Source organism: Pantherophis guttatus, chromosome 2 (assembly GCF_059756535.1).
Source record: "Pantherophis guttatus breed Tessera chromosome 2, ASM5975653v1, whole genome shotgun sequence".
In the NCBI taxonomy this organism is placed as follows: domain Eukaryota; kingdom Metazoa; phylum Chordata; class Lepidosauria; order Squamata; family Colubridae; genus Pantherophis; species Pantherophis guttatus.
Genome location: NC_142064.1, coordinates 183,961,406 through 183,980,994, shown reverse-complemented (window position 1 = coordinate 183,980,994; position 19,589 = coordinate 183,961,406). Strand labels below are relative to the sequence as shown.

At 38.4% G+C, this 19,589-nt stretch overlaps 1 protein-coding gene across 4 annotated transcripts in view; it reads right to left on the bottom strand.

Annotated features, from left to right (window-relative positions):
* The window catches only part of SH3PXD2B (SH3 and PX domains 2B), a 129,972-nt gene that overhangs the window by 62,111 nt on the left and 48,272 nt on the right, over window positions 1-19,589 (bottom strand). For all 4 annotated transcript variants that reach the window (XM_034405576.3, XM_087887409.1, XM_087887408.1 and 1 more), the window contains exons 3-4: window positions 17,962-18,037; window positions 2,786-2,862 (exon numbers count right to left, since the gene is read on the bottom strand). In XM_034405576.3, coding sequence (XP_034261467.2) covers window positions 2,786-2,862; window positions 17,962-18,037 — 153 coding nt within the window. The remainder of the gene's footprint in view (window positions 1-2,785; window positions 2,863-17,961; window positions 18,038-19,589) is intronic.

The following is a 19,589-nucleotide window of genomic DNA, read 5'->3' as shown; positions in this document are numbered from 1 at the left end:
GTCACATGCCTGAAATGGTATAAGGTCTCCTGCTTGAGCAGGGGGTTGGACTAGAAGACCTCCAAGGTGCCTTCCAGCTCTATTCTGATTGATTGATTGAAAGTAATCCAAGTCACATATCTCCCATCCAATAGCTATGTTTTTTATTTTTATTTTGCAAACCAAGAATTTTGCTTTTGTCTTCATTAAATTTCATTTTTTTAAAAAAGTTCAGGCCATTTCTCTAGCCCATCAAGATCCTAGAGGAATTCGTAAACCCATTCAATGTTGTGCCACCTGCAAAACTGTGAGCAATCCTTTCGTGTTCTCATCCAAGTCATTAATAAAAATATTAAACAGTTGAAAACCTAGGACTACACCTTGAGGAGATAGGTACCATTCTCCAATGTGATAAGGAGCAAGTCAACTACGATTTTCAAGCCAGCAATATATTCACTTGAAAGTTATCTCTATCCCTAGAGCATACAAAATCAGATTGTGAATTAACATCCCATTAGACCTCCTACTTCATCAAGGCATTGCTGAAGTCAACATACATTAGGTGAATAGCATTAGCACAATCTATCAAAGGCACCCAATCAATACATGAGATAAGGTTAGTCTGGAAAGATTAGTTCTGACCACAGGTAAATACTGCATTGTTTTGAAGACACTTACACTCTGATCTCTTTATGATCTGCTCTACAATCCTTCCAGGTATTGATGTCAGACTTGACAGATCTATACATTGCTGAATCTCCCTTTGTTCTCTTTTTTTAAAAAAGGAATATCTACTTGCTTTCCTCTGGTCATCTGGCACTTCATCATTACTCCAGGATTTCTCAAAGCTAAATACATAAGAGTTTGGCTATACCACCAGCTACTTTCTTCAGAATGCAAAGCTACAATTCATCTGATCCTATGGATTTATTTTTTCAAAGAAGTATCTCTGAACAGGTTTCCACCATGCTCAAGCTTTTCTCTTGCCCGCTTCATCCTATTGCTCATAATTTTATGGTAGAACAATTTCGGGAGAATTGTTTAGCTCTGCTTTTTGTTTATATACAGATTCTTTTCCATTAGTTTTGAAGACATTTGAAACAGCCCTTTTAGTCTTAAATATTTTACCTGAATCATCTAGATATTTCATTTTCCCGACTTTCACTCTACAGTTCTAGATTAGTTCCCTGTATTCTTCCTTCTTGATCCAGCCCTCTTTTCCTTTTCTAAAAGTGTCCTTTTTCTGTTCAGATTTTTGCTTTGCATGGCCATTGTGATTTCTTCTGTTGCCCTCCATTTTTTTTCATCATTGAAATTGTTTGCAATTGTGCATTTTGTATCTCCTTCTTTAAGAAATGCCACTTATCTGTTGCTCCTTTTCTTACTGTTTTTTTTCCATGCAAGAGTTGCCTTGAAATAAGATGGGCAGCTATACATTTTATAAATAAATAAATAAATAATCATTACCCTAATTATACTAAAATCTGCTTCTTTTTTTGAAGTTCAAAATAGGTGCCAACTAAAGTTGTTTTTCACCACTGGAAAACCTGAAGGACCATATTAGGGGCAGATCATTATGAGGTCACCAAAAGCTGACACCAACTTGATGGCACATAAACCATCAACCTTCCTTTCTTGCTTCGTTCCACTTTAGAATTGTATACAATGGAAATTCCTCATCTGAAATGAGGACCAGATTTACCTTGCATTAAATACCAAACCTTTTTAGACTGAGAAATACATACACGTATTCAGAATCTCAGACAAATTATGTACCGTTATACCTCTATAATTTGTCTTCCTATGAAACAGAGATTATAATAAGCAAGACAGACATTCATTCATTCACACACATCCATGTGCGTTCCAGACAATAATTTTAGGGTAGACAATCAAAATTCCAAATGTGTGCATGAGCCAAATAGATTTGGGACCCCTGTAACTGAGCAGTAACTGTATTATAAAGGCTATTATTTGAAGGATATAATGTGAATTACTTTCAGCAAAGTGATAGAAAATAGAGCAATCTAATGGAAGTAACTTCTCTCTAGCTGAGAAGAGAAGTTGCTTTCATCTTTCAGCTAAGATCTATCGAGGAATAAGTTTGATGATAAGTGATTGAGTAATAAATGAGGCAAATTACAATTTTATTCGCTTGGCATTAGTAGAATCATTATGTCATCTACTTACTGACATGGTTCTAATGACAATGTATTCACCATAATTCAGCATTTAATAGCGAACTTCAAATACCGAATGAATCTAATGATAATATATGAATAATAAATCAGCATTTCCATAAAGCATTACAAATGCCCAAAGGATCTAATGAGAGAAAATACACAATTATTTAACATTTACATAGACATTCTATAAAGCTATAGTATTCCTGAAACAAACAAATATAACTCTTTGGTTTACCTCTATACTAAATGAAATGGTCTGCAATTTTGATTATCTGGACAGTTTCGAATTCTGGGACACACACACACACACACACACACACTTATCAAACTTCTCAACTGCCCATCTCCCTCATAGATGACCATACAAGTAGTAGTTGGATTTTGGGGGTGAAAGCAGGTGTCTCTCCCTCTCCCCTCAATTCCAAGTCTTTATAAAGTAACCTGCTACTACTTGGTAGTACTTTCTGATCAGATGTATACACAACAGCTGAATGAATAGCAGTGACATTCTACGTCACATGAAAATGCATAAAGATGAACCAATAATGATGATTGTGCATAATAAGGAGCCATATGTTGAAAGTGGTGCCCTGATCAAACTAATAAAAAATATCCATTACCTTACAATACTCATCAATGGGTATAAGGCGTTTAATGGCAACATCACGGATGTGGCTTCGGCGGAAGAGAATTTTGCCTGTGATAAATAACATAAAGAAAGAACAAAGTTATTAGTTGTTTTATTAGAAACTCACTCTTTTGCAAACTATAAGGTGATAATAATTCCTATTATCACCTTATAGTTTGTATATTGTATTCAATTGTATATGAATATACTTTTCAGAACAATTATATAAAAGGTTCTTTTCCAATCTTGAAACTCAAACACAATGGGAAGGCACAGACTGGGAAAAGGCAGAAGGGCATTCACATATAAATGTTCAAAGATTGTTATTAGTTGCGAAGTTGTGTCCGACCCATTGCGACCCCATGGACAACGTTCCTCCAGGCCTTTCTGTCCTCCACCATCCTCTGGAGTCCATTTAAGCTCATTTCAAAGATAAGAGTTGTTTTATTCATATCTATGATAACTGAAACTTTTAGAAACTTGGGTCTTCTGGGAAATATAAGTGGATTTGGGGATGAAAGTGGAATATTTTTCTCTCCATTACAAGCTATTTCCAAAATAGCCCTCTGGAAAAACTATTAGACAGTTCTTTCTGATATAAACAATAGCAACAGGACACAGAGTACACCAATCTCTTAGCTGCATACCCCAAAATAATATGGAACTAATCAGGGAAAAGCAAAATACTGTTTGTATCAATTTGTCAGTATAATGAAACAGAAAGCGCAAATGGAACCATCCACAAGTGTATTGCAGATATACACAGTTCTCTGAGAGAACCTTACAGTTCTCTTACACAAGTTTCCCCCAATATGGTATATTGGGCTTCCAGATGGTTTGGACTTCCTAGCCAGTCATCTGTAATTCTAAGAACCACAGGAGGCAAATTCTCTATGCTGAATCAAAATCTTGATTTAACAGAAGAATCTATTTTCAAAGACATGATCTAGGAGAACACAGACACATTTTTGACATTTATCAATCCTTGTGGCATCCCCAACCTCTTTGCTTTTTGTTGGTTGTTTTATTTTCATTTTTTTTTTTGGCTGTCCATGTGACTATAGGTATGCATAATAAAACCAGCAAATAAAGCATTATTTTAAAAAAATCAAAACAATTAGACATAAATAGAAATAAGATCATGAGACAATACATGACCTTACACATACAGATAGTCCTCAACTTATGATCGATTGCTTAGCAACCATTTGAAGTTACGACCATCACAAAAAAGATAATAAAATTGGTCATGTGACTGACCCCTTTTATGATCGTTACAACGTAGGGACATAATAGGCAGGCTCCATTATAGTTGTATGTTGAGGACTACCTATAATACTACCCATATGCAGGCTCCCTGTTACCAGAAGATCCCCAGGACTGTTAACACACACACACACACACACTTTAAGAGGTTTTTGGAAGATCATTAGGATTGAGGCCAATCACACCTCCAGAGTGATGATGTAAATGCTATGGGAGAAAAAGCTCATCTCCTAGGTCTCATTAGGTGCCACTCCTTAGCAGGCAGGACCCATGACTTGCCTGCCCTGCCAAACCTGATGGGATTGGTAGATGTAACCAGGACAGGCAGTCCCTCCAATAACCTGGCCGTGTAACATATACGGCTTTAAAGGCCAAAAGAGCATCTTGAAATGCCAGCATTATCTATAGGGCACTAGATTTATTTCCTGTGAAAACAAATATAGACATTCAGATCAGTGGTGGGTTAAAATTTTTTACTACCAGTTCTGTGGGTGTGACTTGGTGGGCGTGGCTTGGTGGGCATGGCAGGGGAAGGATACTGTAAAATCTTCATTTCCTCCCAATCAGCTGGGACTCGGGAGGCAGAGAATAGATGGCGGCGGGGCCAGTCAGAGGTGGTATCTACCGGTTCTCCGAACTACTCAAAATTTCCGCTACCGGTTCTCTAGAACTGGTCAGAACCTGCTAAAACCCACCTCTGATTCAGATCTAACTGACCATCTTGTCAAAAATGATTTTAAAGGATTCCTTCCAGGAGACACTTTTAAGATATTTCTCCTCTTTTCCTATATGGAACAAATGTAATTGCCACGGAAAGGAGGGAAACCCTGCTTTATATAATTGGGCAGAACTGATTTCAAATTCTATCAAATCACCATTACAGATTTAAGTATTTCTTTGATAAATTGTTTAATAGCAAGTTAGTTTTCCAGTGAGTTGGTTTAGAACAATTTAGTTTATATTTAGAAGTCCAAAAGCATCTAGGTTGGCTTATCTGAGATTCACAGCCAGCAGAAGTAAATTAAAATTTACAACCCATATCTTCTTATTGATGTACCCATAAACCATTCAGGCAATCAAAGTAAATGGCCAGTTAATCTTGCTTGCCATTTGCACAAGCAATCAGAGTAATGCATGCTCATGTCTCCACTGCAATGAGGAACGTTAGGGGTAATTCTTCTAATCCACAGGTGGTGCTTTCTTTACAATTTACATTATTTTAAGGCAGCAGACAACATATAAAAAGCTTTAAGGTCTTACAGAAGGCAGAAGGCAGTTGTCATATTTTTAGCCGATGACAGACATGCTGGTGCTGCTTTCTTTACCAATTTATCTGATCCTCTGTCAAACAACACAAGTACCAAATGTATCACTGCTGTATTTCAAAAAATATGTTCAATTAAGGTGTTTCTAAGTTTACAAACACTTTTAATTTCCAATAAAATGTAAAAAGGCTGCAGCATTAATCTCTGATACACCTCTTGACCAGTTCATGCATATATAAAGCAGGGTAAAATATTTCATACTTTGACTTGATAAATGAAGACACAGGACAGAGTTGGTAGGAAGCCAAAAAGACGCTCAACAATAGAAGATGTTTTCTTCTTGATTCTTGGGAAGAAGAACTCTGTCATTATCATAAATGTAGACCTGGTCTCTAGAAACCCACAAAATGTTTTTTAAGATATACAATGACAGCATATTTTACCCTTAAGGTTTAGGCAAATTTACTTTTAAAAAAATAGGGACATATAGCCAAGGTTATTTTCCTCTTATATGAACATGAACCGGTGATTTACTTTAATTATTTTATTATGCATACTCAGAATAGCTTTCTGTAGGCAGAAATGGTAAGAAGCTAATTTGAAAGAGATTAGAATCTTCCAGCTCTTAAAATTCTGCACAGATCCTAGCTTTTAAAAAACAAAAACAAAAACAAAAAAAACCCTAATGAGTATCTACACAACACCTTGTTACACACACTCAAAGCGCAATGCCCAGATCAACATCTGGAGCAGACTTCTGCAACATGACAGGGCTATGATGACTTAACCACTTCAAGCTTGAGAGAAAGAAACCAGGGTAAGGAAGACTACATAACCGTAATGGCGAACCTATGGCACGTGTGCCAGAGGTGGCACGCAGAGCCCTCGCCAGCTGCTCTTCTGGTTTCCGGTGCACACATATGCACCAGCCAGCTGGTCTTCACGGGCCCTGGAGCACTGGAAAACAGCCTGAAAATGGCCTGAAAAATGGCAAAAAAAATCAGCCTGAAAAATGGCCCGTAAATGGCCTGAAAACAGCCCCCAAAACAGCCAAAAAACAGGCATGTGCACATCAGCCACCTAGTCTTCAGGTTTCCAGTGCTTTGCCGCGTGCACCTGCACACATTTCCAGTTTGGGCACTTGGTGCCAAAAAGGTTTGCCATCCCTGCTATATAACATTAATTCTAGACTATAGAACCTTCTTCCATTCAACCATTTATATTTTGCCTTCTTTTACCTATTTTAAATAAGAAACTGCTTATAAAGCTACATTTTTCCACAAGCTACTTCTAAACAGAGAGGAGGTGGAGAGTGGAAGGTGGAAGGCTTTTCAAGACCCAGAAAGATGTTCATTCCAATTACAAAACAAAACAAAACAATAGGCAACCTTATGAAGCATTCTTCATACGCACCATTACTTATAAATTGCGTTCTCATGAACGCAAAACATCAAACTGATTGTTTTGAAGAGGCCAAATTTAGTTGACTGAATCAGAGAACTGAATTAATACATCTTGCAGTTAGACAGTAGATATGGTAGGCTGTGAGAATGGAAAACTGGAATTAAAAAAATTTAACACTTGCTATTAACTCTTTAACATTTCTACATTAAAAGAATTTCCAAGTAAATGGTGGTAAACCATTGGTTATATGGAATGATTATATTTACAGTATATATACTCCAACAAACTTAATTATTTTATCTAGAGCAGGGCTGTCAAACTTCCAGCCCATGGGCCAGATGTGTCACACACTAGCCACGCCCTGTTTAGCTAGGGGGAAAAAGTCCCAATACGTCACGTGACGCCGCCCTGATGTAATTTTGACACCTCTGATCTAGAGGAATTGCAGTAAGATGAAATATGGTTCCATCACAGTTCCTGGACATACAAGCATGCACTAAACTCCATGGGTAAAAACATCACACAATCCCTAACAGGACCTATCTTAACTGCAGTCTGAGAATACCTCATTAATTGTTTCTTAAAGATATATCTCAAGAAATACTTCTCCTCTCCAGTATTTCTGCAGTATTTCTTCCTCTCCAACTCAGAGCAGAGATCACCCAGCTTTTTACTTTTTTTCCTCATTTGATATAGAAGTAGTGTTTTCTACCTTTTCTTGACTCTATTTTTTTTAATAAAAAAACCCACATACAATAGGCAATTTACAGTAAAGCCTGACTGTATTGTATGATTTGTGAAGCTTTGACAAGAACGCCCACAGGGGATGGAATTTATCATCTCCTGTTGGCATCCTGCCACCACCACCACCCAGATTGCCACTTTTCTTCTATGGTCGTTTTGGTTTATGCTATTAGCCCAGGGGTAGGCAACCTTAAATACTCAAAGACCCATAAAGGTCCTAACCAGGAGCCCCCTGTTCAATTCTGGAGCTGACCAGAAGTCCGGTTCCCCCACCATAGAGTCTCCTCCTAGCACAGCCTCCTTTTTCCTCTACTTGTCCTAACCAAAAGCCCTATCAATTGTGGAGCCGACCGGCTACAGGCAGCCACAGCAGAGGGATGAAAGAGCCATATGCGGCTCCAGAGCCACGGGTTGCTGGCCCCTGTTCTAGCCCGACATGACATCAGGAGAGGACTAGCAGCACTATGAATGCTGGAGAAAGGAGTAGACCAGGACAGCCAGAGGCAGTTTGCTTTATAGAAAGCAGGCAGGTAGGACCTGTCCAGTTGCTAAAATAGCATGAAGATTGCTAGATGCAGCAGCAGAAAGTGTCTTGCCTACCAGGCAGTGTACTTTTCCACCATTGCCTGAGTTTGACAGATAATAAGATCACTAAAGGAGATGGAAAGGTTTTGACAAATGGTTAAACCCATCCCTCTAGCCATCTCTTCAAACCCCCTCTTCCAGTCATAGATCTATATCAGGAAGAACAATTAGTGGATTATCATTAAAAATGAGTTTTACTGCAACTCCGGAAGCGTTATTTCTTTTCCTTTTTTATGGTTTTAAATAACAATGATGCTAACTTACTCATTTATGAGCCGTGGTAGCACAGTGGTTAAAATGCAGTATTGCAGGCTAATTCTGTTGACTGCCAGGAGTTCAATCCTGACTGGCTCAAGATTGATTCAGCCTTCCATCTTTCCGAGATCGATTAAATGAGGAACCAGATTGTTGGGGGCAATGTGCTGACTCTGTAAACTGCTTAGAGAAGGCTGTAAAACAACTATGAAATGGTATATAAGTCTTAGTGCTATTGCTATTTTTAGCACCCTAGATAGTAAACATACTTATGTTACTGGGGAATGGCCATCTGACAAGGGTTAATTGCTGCACAGATTCCAGATATCAGTCCTGTGGTCACTTCAACTGCCAGTTTGAATTGTATTGTCTCCATAAATCCAATTTCCTGTATGAAGCAATGCATTCCCAAAAAGGAATGGACATTTTACAACACATAGAACTATGTTTTGAATGACAAGTCCTTCCTCTTGCAATCTTTCAGCACTATGCAATATAGACAGTGATTCAGCAAGAAAAAGTCCATTTATCACACGGGTGTCAAACTTGTGGCGTCAGGTTGCCATCACATGTCATCACAATGTTTTTCCCTTCGCGGACCTGGGGTGGGCATGGCCCGCATGTGACACATCCGGCCTGCGTGCTGCCAATTTGTCACCCCTGATCTATCACCTAGTGCCATGATGGCGAACCTATGCCATGCGTGACACAGGTGGCACGAAGAGCCCTCTCTGCAGGCACATGAGCCGTCACCCTAGCTCTGTTGTGCTGCGCATGGCCACGTGCCTCCCCCCCCCAGTTTTTGGGCCTCTGCCGTGCATGCGCAGGGGGCGGAGTGCATGCAGGAGATGCATGTGCATGAGCGGGGGCAGGGCACACGCATGGGGATCATGCACACATGCGCAGGGGCGGGTCGCACGCAGGGGTGTTGCACGCATGCGTGAGGGCAAAGCACACGGGGGGGGTGTCAGGCGTGCATTGCATTATGGGTGTGTGCACGTGCACGCTTTTGGCACTTGGTGCCAAAAAGGTTAGCCATCACTGACCTAGTGGAAAGCTGATCTGCATTAAAGCAGTAGAAATAGCAACAGCACTTAAGATTTATATACTGCTTCACAGTGCTTTACAGACTCCTCTAACTGGTTTAAATATAAAGTAGCTATTACGTTGAATAGACAGTGAGAATATAATAATAATGGGTAACCTGCAGCCTATAGATTACAGGGACTTGTCCAAGTACCCTAAAATTCCCATGAACATAGAGATAAAATTTGTGGCAATCTGCCACACAGCTTTTCTTGGATTTTTTTTTCTCCTTTTCAAATAAAAGTTAATATACGTTTTAAAACTACAGCCTTTAAACTCATCTACAAGTGGGGCCTGTTTATCTGAGTAATATCATTGCATCACTGACACAATCCTTGCTCCCTTTTTTGTGTGTTGCGTGTGGGGGGATGACTTTCTTTCCCTTGCATAGAGAATAAATGTTCCACCCCTTGCACAGAGAAGTCTGTCAGTTCATAAAGGGATTTTATACCATTGTATTATCTATTCCTCCCCCCCAACTTTTACCCCTTTGAAAGTAATTTGCTATTCATCACTTCTCAAATTTCACCTAAACACTCTTGGCTGTGATTCACTTTTAAACATATGGACACAATTCCTTTCCAGAAGGAACGGATGGTTGCCAGGAACTGGCAGATATGCCTGACGGCTACAGTTTCAAACAATGCTCAACACATAAATGGTGGCGCTGCCTCCTGTTAACATCAAACTGAATATATAGACCAGGCTTGTTATTTACAATGGGCAGAACACCAGACTAAAAGCTGCCTAGGGAAACACAGAATCTTCCATCTCTTTGTGGAAATTCAATTAGGAATTTATATTTTTGGCCCCATATGGTGTCAGGACATACTATCATATAATGTCGCGACATGGTAAATAAATCGAAGTGAAATTTGGAAAAACTGTAAAAGACAAAAGTGAAAAATAAAAGACCTTTCTTTCAAATTAATACACTGCAGCAAACAAGTGGCCAACTTACCAGCTTTCTTGGATGGAATTGGTTAGAACAAGAGAGAAATGGAAAAGGGCCATTGTAGCAGAAGTCTCTCTACAATGCAGATTTGGTACAACATGAACCACGAAATGTTGCATAAGACTCCACAGAACTCAAGCAAAGTGGAGCATTAATGGATTTTAATAATCTTTTCTCGCACAGATATTGGTAGTCCTCGACTTATGATTACAACTGAACCCAAAATTTATGTTGTTAAGCGAGATGTTTGTTAAATGAATTTTCCCCCCCTTCTTGCCACAGTTGTTAACGTGAATTGCTGCAGTTGCTAAATGAGCAACACGATTAATTGAAACAAGCTTCCCCATTGACTTTGCTTGTCAGTCGCAATAGGTGGTCACATGACCCGAGGACACTGCAGCAGTCATAAATATGAACTAGTTGCCAAGCATTCAAGTTTTGATCACATGACTATGGGGGATGCTGCAATGGTCGTAAGTGTGAAAAATGGTCGTAACTTTTTTCAGTGCCGTTGTAACTTTGGAAGATCGTTAAGCAAACTGTTGTAAGTTGAGGACTACCATATTATGCACTTAGCTAGGCAGATTCCCCACTACTTATAGCCTGTCATGTATAGATCCAATGCACCAGGCTATACTAAATAGGATTGAGTGTCACATTCTGCCTTAGTCTAAAGCATGATCAAATCAACACAAAAGCAGGGTAGTTCTGGGCAACTTTGAGGTAGTCACACTCTCTCAGTTCAAACGATAAAGTACAAGACTGTTATTATTGTGAGGATAGAACTGGAGAAGAGAGGACAATGGCTCAGGGGTGGGGGGAGGCAGCATATAATTAAATAATGGAATAGATAAACTCTATGAGTGTAAGGACTTGTCAACCTTAGGTTTTGTAAGAAAGGTCATAGATTTGACTAAACTTATTCATGCATACTGTTTTAAATCATTTCTTGTCTCAGGTATTGTTTTATAGAGGTTTAACTAAGATCAATGCAATTTTATAGCTAAAAGTAAACTCTTCAAATATGGGCAAAGTTGTCTCTCTATGCAGCTCATCTCAGCCTTTTTAGGAAAATACTAGTGAAAACATGGTCTAGATTACAGTGAACACAATATTTGGAAGACTCAGCTCTGTATATAAAAGTTGTTTCCTGAGAAATTTGGCTAGATCTAGGTATATAGTTAGTCCAGATTTCCCCCCTTGTGCATTTCCTCTCCATGCCCTGCCACCCTTGGAGAACTTTGCATATATGTTTCCATATTTAGAAAATCATGCAGGATTTTCTATCTGCCAACTTTTTTTTTTTAATTTGATTTATATGCCGCCCTTCTCCGGAGACTCAGGGCGGCTTACAATGCGTTAAGCAATAGCCTTCATACTTTTGTATATTTATATATATTTATATCACTGTGTGGCTGAAGTGCCAAATTGGGAGTTCAAAACAGATGGACATCTAGGATTGGAAACACCTTAGATTACTGATTATCTAGGGCTCTAAACTACATGGGAATCATGATGGATGGAAAAGCACCCCCACTTCATATCTTTTCATATGTTTGCCCTCAAAATATTGTGTGCAATGAGGATAATTAGAGTTCAGAATTAGAGTGCTCATTCTTCATCTTCTTCCTCCATTAATTAAACCTTTAAACAAAATGGCCGAGTAGGCATTGCTGCTGACATTCCATTCCATTATATTCTAAGACCATATTATGTATGTATGTATGTATGTATGTATGTATGTATGTATGTATGTATGTATGTATTTTATTTATTCCAATTACCACCCATCTCACCTGGGGTGACTCTAGATGACTTACAATGATTTAAAAAAAATTAAAAACATTAAAACAATAAATAGTAACATTAAATTAGTTTAAAATCTATAAAGATGGGAAGGAAGGGAGCAAAATGCACACAAGGGGGAGGTGGGCTCTTATCTTAGTCTGTTGATGACCTCCAGAATAATGTATCCTCATTGGGGCCCCAGGCCAGTTGGCAAGCCAGGTCTTCAGCTCTTTCAGAAGGCCAAAGGGGTGGGTGTGGATCACACCTCAAGAAGCATGATATTCTAAAGTGCAGGAGCCATGGCTCTTCTCCTAGATCCCACCGGCCAGAATTCTTTGAATAGGGCCACCAGATGACATCCTATAGATGCAATTAGGGTAGAGAAACAATGGTGCTTCACTACTCTTACCGCCATGAGGTATGCCTTAATAGCAGCTTTAAGTTATGTCTTATCAAACTAATCCTTGTTTTCCTCCAGCAGCTCTCTAGTCCTCTCTTAGCCCTTTTCAGAACCCACAGCTCCTCCGTATACCATGGGGAGTATCAGGACCAATGGGTCAAGAGAAGCCATAAAGGCATGATCCTGTCTGAAGCCTCAGTTGCCCTCTGGTTCCAGGACATTATAAAGCGATCCAGTATTTAAAAAAGAGCAATCTGTCCAGAAGACAGAGGCCCAATTCAACTGTTTAAATCTCAGTGTTATTATCTGAGGTATAGAATTATAATCTTGAATATTATAACCTGTCTTAATGAAAATGCAATCAGCTGTTACAGGTTATTGATGCTTAATGTCTTCTCATTTATCATATATTATTATGGATTACCATCAACCATGGATTGGCAATCAAGTGACAGAGATATTTTTTATTTAAAGAAAAACAAACTAAAGTTAAGCATGATTTTCTTCCCTGTAGTTAATTTTGTAAGCTCAGTTACCTTGTGTTCGTTTTTGTGTTTCCCAATTTCTATCTGGTTCCTTACATTTCTTTCAGGTTCAAACGATAATGTGAAGTAATCATAGCAAAACCATTGCAGCCTATCCTTTAAAACGTAATTTTAAATATTTATGGTATTAAAAATACCTTCCTTAGGTAAGAAAAGATACTCAAAGCTGCTGATCGACTATTTTGTTTCCTATCAAAGGTTTCAAATCTAAATGTGTTAGAGGTTTGCAAAAACAAAAAAGAAAGAAAAGCTGGAGGCAGCTGGGTAGACAGGATAACTGGAAACATTTTTCAGACGTCAGGAACCACAATGTATAATATTACCCAAGGAGGGCTTCCCAGAAAGCAGCATGTTTGAATTATAAAGCAAGAGCCAAATTCCCATAGTGGTACTGAAATTCAAGGGTTGGTATGGTATTATTAAAAGAAAAATTGCACAGAAGGGAAGAATATAAGAAGGGTGATAACTGGAAGAAGTTGGAATGCAAACAAGCCTAGGCTCTCAATGTAAAACCAACACTTTATCTCTCCCAAAATACATGTACAAGCACATCTACACACCCAAACTCAAAAGCTATTCCCTCTTCCTTCACATTTTATTTAGAAAGAGTCATAAGTGACAGATGATACAGAAAACTCTGGTTCCTGTCTTGAGTTTCCCAGCCATTTGGGGTTTGAAATAAAAGAACTTGTTTCAGTGGATGAACAAGGGAGAAAATTCAAGGAACTGCAGACCTACATCATTCTGCTCTTGCAAAAGTGCCAAACACAGAATATCTGATTATTTCCAACCATTTATAAATCTCAGCCTATAAAAGCTTTGCTTGGCCATGAAAGATCTCCCAGAGGTACAAAACAAGTCTTAGCCAGAGAAGCTGGTAACATTTCTTCAAGTCTAACATTTAAGGCAGAGGGAATTCAACAGGTTCTGGTTGAACATCAGGCAAAGTTTCCTAAGAGTATAAGCCAAGTGTTTCTCAATCTTAGCAACTTTAAGATGTGTGTACCTCAGTTCCCAGATAGCATGCTATCTGGGGAATTCTAGGAATTGAAATCCATATATCTCAAAGTTACTAAGGTGAAGAAACACTTACATAAGCAGTTTGATGGCTTCCTTAGGGATGCATTCAGACAATTGTAGATACCAGCTTTCAAGAATGATTCAAACTGGATTTTTTTAAAGGAAGGAACTGTCCATTCCACTGCTGGGATTTTATGGAGTCAGACATTTGTATATTGAATTCCTCATTTGTGATTATTTTTATGGAATTGCCCAAATTCTGTTGGGAACTCACATTGGGAGAACATCACCTTCACCTCTGCTTTCTATTGTAAAATAATTCCATAAAAAGGAAAATTTCCAAGCTTCCCAAAAGGAAAGAAGGCACTAAAAGCAAGCAAAATGTACCATTGCTATAACCTTTTTGGAAACAAATTTCCCTGAGCTATCCAAAAATAGGTTACAATGCTTCAGAAACAGAATATAGTCAAATTGTAATTTCTATTTGTTCAAATCGGAGATGCTGGCAAGCTGTTATATCTCTCCTATTTCATTCTGCTGGCATGGAAAACCACACAGCATGCTCTTCTTCTAGGCACTCATGCCAGAGTGAGCCTTGCTTTGCTGCTACCACAATCCAAGGAACAGCTGGAATCAGAATGCAACTCCTGGAAATAACCATGATGGTTACTAAGCTGCAATTCTGCCTATATCTGAGGAACAGCATCATTGCATAATGGAATGTTTTAATGGGAATAATTACACAGCCAAAAGAGAAACACATTCAAATAGCATAAGTCTATTTGGAAATCTGTGATACTATACTGCAGCAATGGAGAGATTTGGGGAAGAATAATGATTTGAAATTTGGGATGCTCAGTTGCCTGACAGAATCCGAATCTTAAAGCCACCCTTCCCAGCCTTGATTCCTCCAAATATACAACTTCCATCAATATGAATCAAATGAGTCAATAGTTCAGAACAAGTATATTTGTGATCCTAAAAGAGAACCATAGGATTAGAAAGTGGCATACAGGCCATGGGGTCTATCTCCCTGTTCAGTGCAGAAATCCAAATTAATCTACCCAAATAAAGAGTTGTCTACAGTTGATTTGTAAATATGAGATAAGTCAACATTGGTTTCAAGGATACATTTAGTCTTACTATTAGAAGGTTTAGCTAACCATAAATCAGTGTCTGCCATCTGATATTTAAATCTATTATTCCATGATGTACACTCTCAAATAAAAGAAAATAGATCTATTTCTTCAGTGTGACATTTTTTGAAATATTTAGGATACCCTCAGTCTCACTCTCTTCTAAATGGTAAATGTTCCCATTTCCTTCAGCCCTCTACATAGGTTTTAGCTTCCAGAACCCAGATCATCCCCATTGCCCTTCTCTGAACTTGCTTCAATTCCTCTGAAAAAAATCAAGCTACGTTGGTTGCTAGGAGGCAAAAATGACTTGATGACTCATAATAAAATCAATCAATCAATCAATCTTCTTCCTGATCCCAGCTGATTCTGAACGTTGTCTTGGCAATAGGTCTACAGTTCCAGAATATTTGTCTATACTCTTTTTTCCCCCCAATTTCCACGATGTGTTTTTTTTTCTTTTTTCAGATATTCACTAAGTTTCACTACAGACACACAGTTTCTCCTATTATACTTATCTTTTTTCTTTTGTACTTTTAATACTACAATTTTAAAGAACTCCCACATAATACTGAGCTCTTCTTCCATGATCATGTTCAATTGGAAATCTGAAATACTATACCACATAGTCCCAAAATGGCCTTCTGAAGACTATAGAGTCAATATAGAATCAAAAAGGCAACAAACAGAATGGAATGGGACAACTTGCCATGGCCAACTCACCATGGGACAATTTAACAATACAATTATTTAAAATAAATACAAATTTATTTAAAATTTTGTCGTTCTGTCCCTCTTTTCACATTTCATTCTGTCCCTCTTTTTGCATCCTTTCTTTAATTATTCTATTCCACCATTTCTTTGATATTAGTGTAACTTGTCTTGCAGCAAGTTGTCCCACAGCCAATTGGCCGTGGTGAGTTGTCCCATGGTGAGTTGGCCATAGTGAGTTCGACACAGCAAGTTGGCTATGGCGAAGTATCATAGACCCCAAACAGAAACAGTTCAGTACTGATGTAATCTGTTCTGAATATCCAGCTTCATAAGGATCTTAGGAGATGCATTTTGTTCTATCTGGAATTTCTAAAACATCTTTAAAGGAAGCATCACATGCAATGCATTTTAGTAGTAGTCCCATTGCCAGAGTACATTTAATTGGATCTGTCTAACTGGCACTGGCAATGCACAGATTATTCTATTTGTTCTTATATAGGAAATGTATCAGAATACCCCTGATATAGTCCCAACTAATATCAGATCTAAAACCACCATCCATACTTTTTTTTTTTTTAATTTGATTTATATGCCGCCCTTCTCCGGAGACTCAGGGCGGCTTACAGTGCGTTAAGCAATAGCCTTCATACTTTTGTATATTTTTATACAAAGTCAGCTTATTGCCCCCACAAACTGGGTCCTCATTTAACCTACCTTAGAAAGGATGGAAGGCTGAGTCAACCTTGAGCCTTGGAGAGATTCGAACCAGCAGTAAATTGCAGGCAGCTGTGTTAATAACAGGGTGCTTTAAACCACTGTAGTACCAAGGCTCTTTTTGTTTAATCTTATCTGGATTTTTTTCAATTTGTTTTCTCTCATCCATTGTAAAACTGTCTGTTCAGATAGGAAAAATAGAGCTATGTATCATCCACATACCGATTTCACCCTAGGCCAAATATCTAAGTATTTTCTAACTTAATTCTATGATACATTATCAGCATATATCATTTCCCAGGTTGACTGTCATTTCTATCTGATATTCAGGCCAGAACCGTATTGAAATCAACATAAATAATTAGGATCAAACAAGACCAAAGCAGTGAAAAGCCCTGAAGCAGATCATAGCAACACAAACCCCATGTTGGAAATAGCCAATCTAATCACAAATTTCCATTCAAATGACTAAATGCACTCTGTGGGTGCACCTACCCTCTGGAATCAGCTCCCCCTGGAGCTCCGGATGGCCCCCGACCTTCGCTCTTTCTGCCGCAAACTAAAAACGTGGCTATTTCGCCTGGCCGGCCTGGACTGATGGGGGTTTTTTAAATGGATTTTAATTGATTTTAAGGTTTTTATGTGTAATTTTAAGGTTTTTATGTGTAATTTTTAATTTTAAAAATTAAAAAAATTTAATTTTTAAATTAAATTTAAATTTTTATTTAAATTTAATAAAATTTTTAATTTTATGTGTAATTTTTGTTTCATTTTTCTGTTTTATTGTTGTGAGCCGCCCTGAGTCCTCTCGGAAAAAGGGCGGCATATAAATCTAAACAAACAAACAAATAAATAAATGTGTTGACATAAAATCCTGTCATTATACTTAACATGACTATTTGGCCAAATCTGATGGAGAAGTCAAAACTTGTAGTCAATGTGGAACAAATTGCCTTCAGAGGTTGTGGGTGCCCCATCGCTGGAGGCTTTTAAGAAGAGACTGGACAGTCATTTGTCAGAAATAGTATAGGTCCCCTGCATGAGGAGTGGGTTGGACTAGGTGACCTCCAAGGTCCCTTCCAATTCTGTTATTGTTACTAAAAAATAGAGAAATAAAGAGCTACATTAATCTATAATAGATTGATTGACAAAAAGAATGAGAGGGGATGGAAAAGGGATGGATGGATGGATAAGTAAATAGATGATAGACAGACAAACAGTTAGATAGACACAGATAGAAAGAATATATAAAAATATTTCATTTGAGAACTATACTGTTCACCTTACAAACCTGGCAAAAATGGAATTATCCTTTGTTTAGGGTCCTTCTGTCCTCCTTCCATTGGAAATTTGTCCAACATTTGCATCTTTAAAACAAAACAAAAAAAAAGATCGTGTGTGTGAGAGACACAGTTAACATAGCCACAGAATAATAAATGAATGTTTACATTAAAAAGAAATCAGTATTGCAGACAAACAAATATAACCGTAGCCACCTGGTGTTTTCAGAAATACAAACTCCACCAGACAGACTTTCTAAGACTGATGCCGCATCTGCTGTTTTTAATTTCTTGAAAGATTTCATGTTTAGAGTCCTTGTGGAAACAATGCCTCCTCATGCAGAAACAGGAAAGGCTCAATTTTTCTAAACCCTTAGGCAATCTCTCTGATTTCTATATTGTGCACATCCATACTTACTGCACCTTGCAATGAACAGATCCCCCCCCCCCAATCTTAATAAGAGAAGGGACGGATAGCTTTAGCTTTCCTCCCTTTCAATGTGAGTTGGAATGAGAAAAGATTTATGGGAACGTTCAACACTATGTCTGCAAATGGATGTCAAATTGTGTGTGTTCTTTCTGATTCACCAGCACGGGCAGACAAAAAGAGAAGAAACGAGGTAAAAAGGTCCATCACGACACTGTTCACAACCATCTTGATATACAGGCAGTCCTTGATTTATAACAGTTCATTCAGTGACTGTTCAGAGTTCCAACGGCACTGAAAAAAATGACTTATGATCATTTTTCACAGTTGCAACTTTTGCAGCGTCCCCCACGGTCACGTGGATCAAAATTCAGATGCTTGGCAACTGGCTCATATTTATGACAAGTTGCTGTGTCCTGAGGTCATGTGATCGCCTTTTGTGACCTTCTGACAAGCAAAGTCAATCAGGAAACCAGATTCATTTAACAGCTGGGTTACTAACGTAACAATTGCAGTAATTCACTTAAAAACTGTGACAAGAAATGTCATAAAATGGGGCAAAACTCACTTAACGTCTAAAGTAACAACAGAAATTTTGGGCTTAATTGTCATCATAAGTCGAGGACTACCTGTATTGAAATATCTTTTTTCAGCACACCAATATTGTGAGCCACCCAGAGTCATATATTTGAGATGGGCAGCTACATAAACTGGGAAAAAAAAAAAAAGTAAAAATATGGTTACCTTTTAAAAATCTCACAGTAAGCTTGGTAAGTGTTAATTGAATTTAGAGAGAAGTAGGGATCTTTGTCTGAATTCTGCTCAAGCTGGATATGAGATGAAACCAAGCAGAGAGGTAAAAACAATCTCTGATCTAGAAACGTAATGAGGGCCCTTCAGATGTTTTAACTTCAACGTCAACTCCGCTAATTCTTGGCCATTGGTCACCCTCAGTGGTGGGTTTCAAAATTTTTTACTACTGGTTCTGTGGATGTGGCTTGGCTTGGTAGGTGTGGCAGGAGAAGGATACTGTAAAATCTCCATTCCCACCCCACTTCAGGGGAAGGATACTGTAAAATCTCCACTCCCTCCCCAATCCAGGGGAAGGTTACTGCAAAATATGCATTTCCTCCTGATCAGCTGGGACTTGGGGGGCAGAGAATAGATGGGGGCAGGGCCAGTCAGAATTTTTACTACCAGTTCTCCTAACTA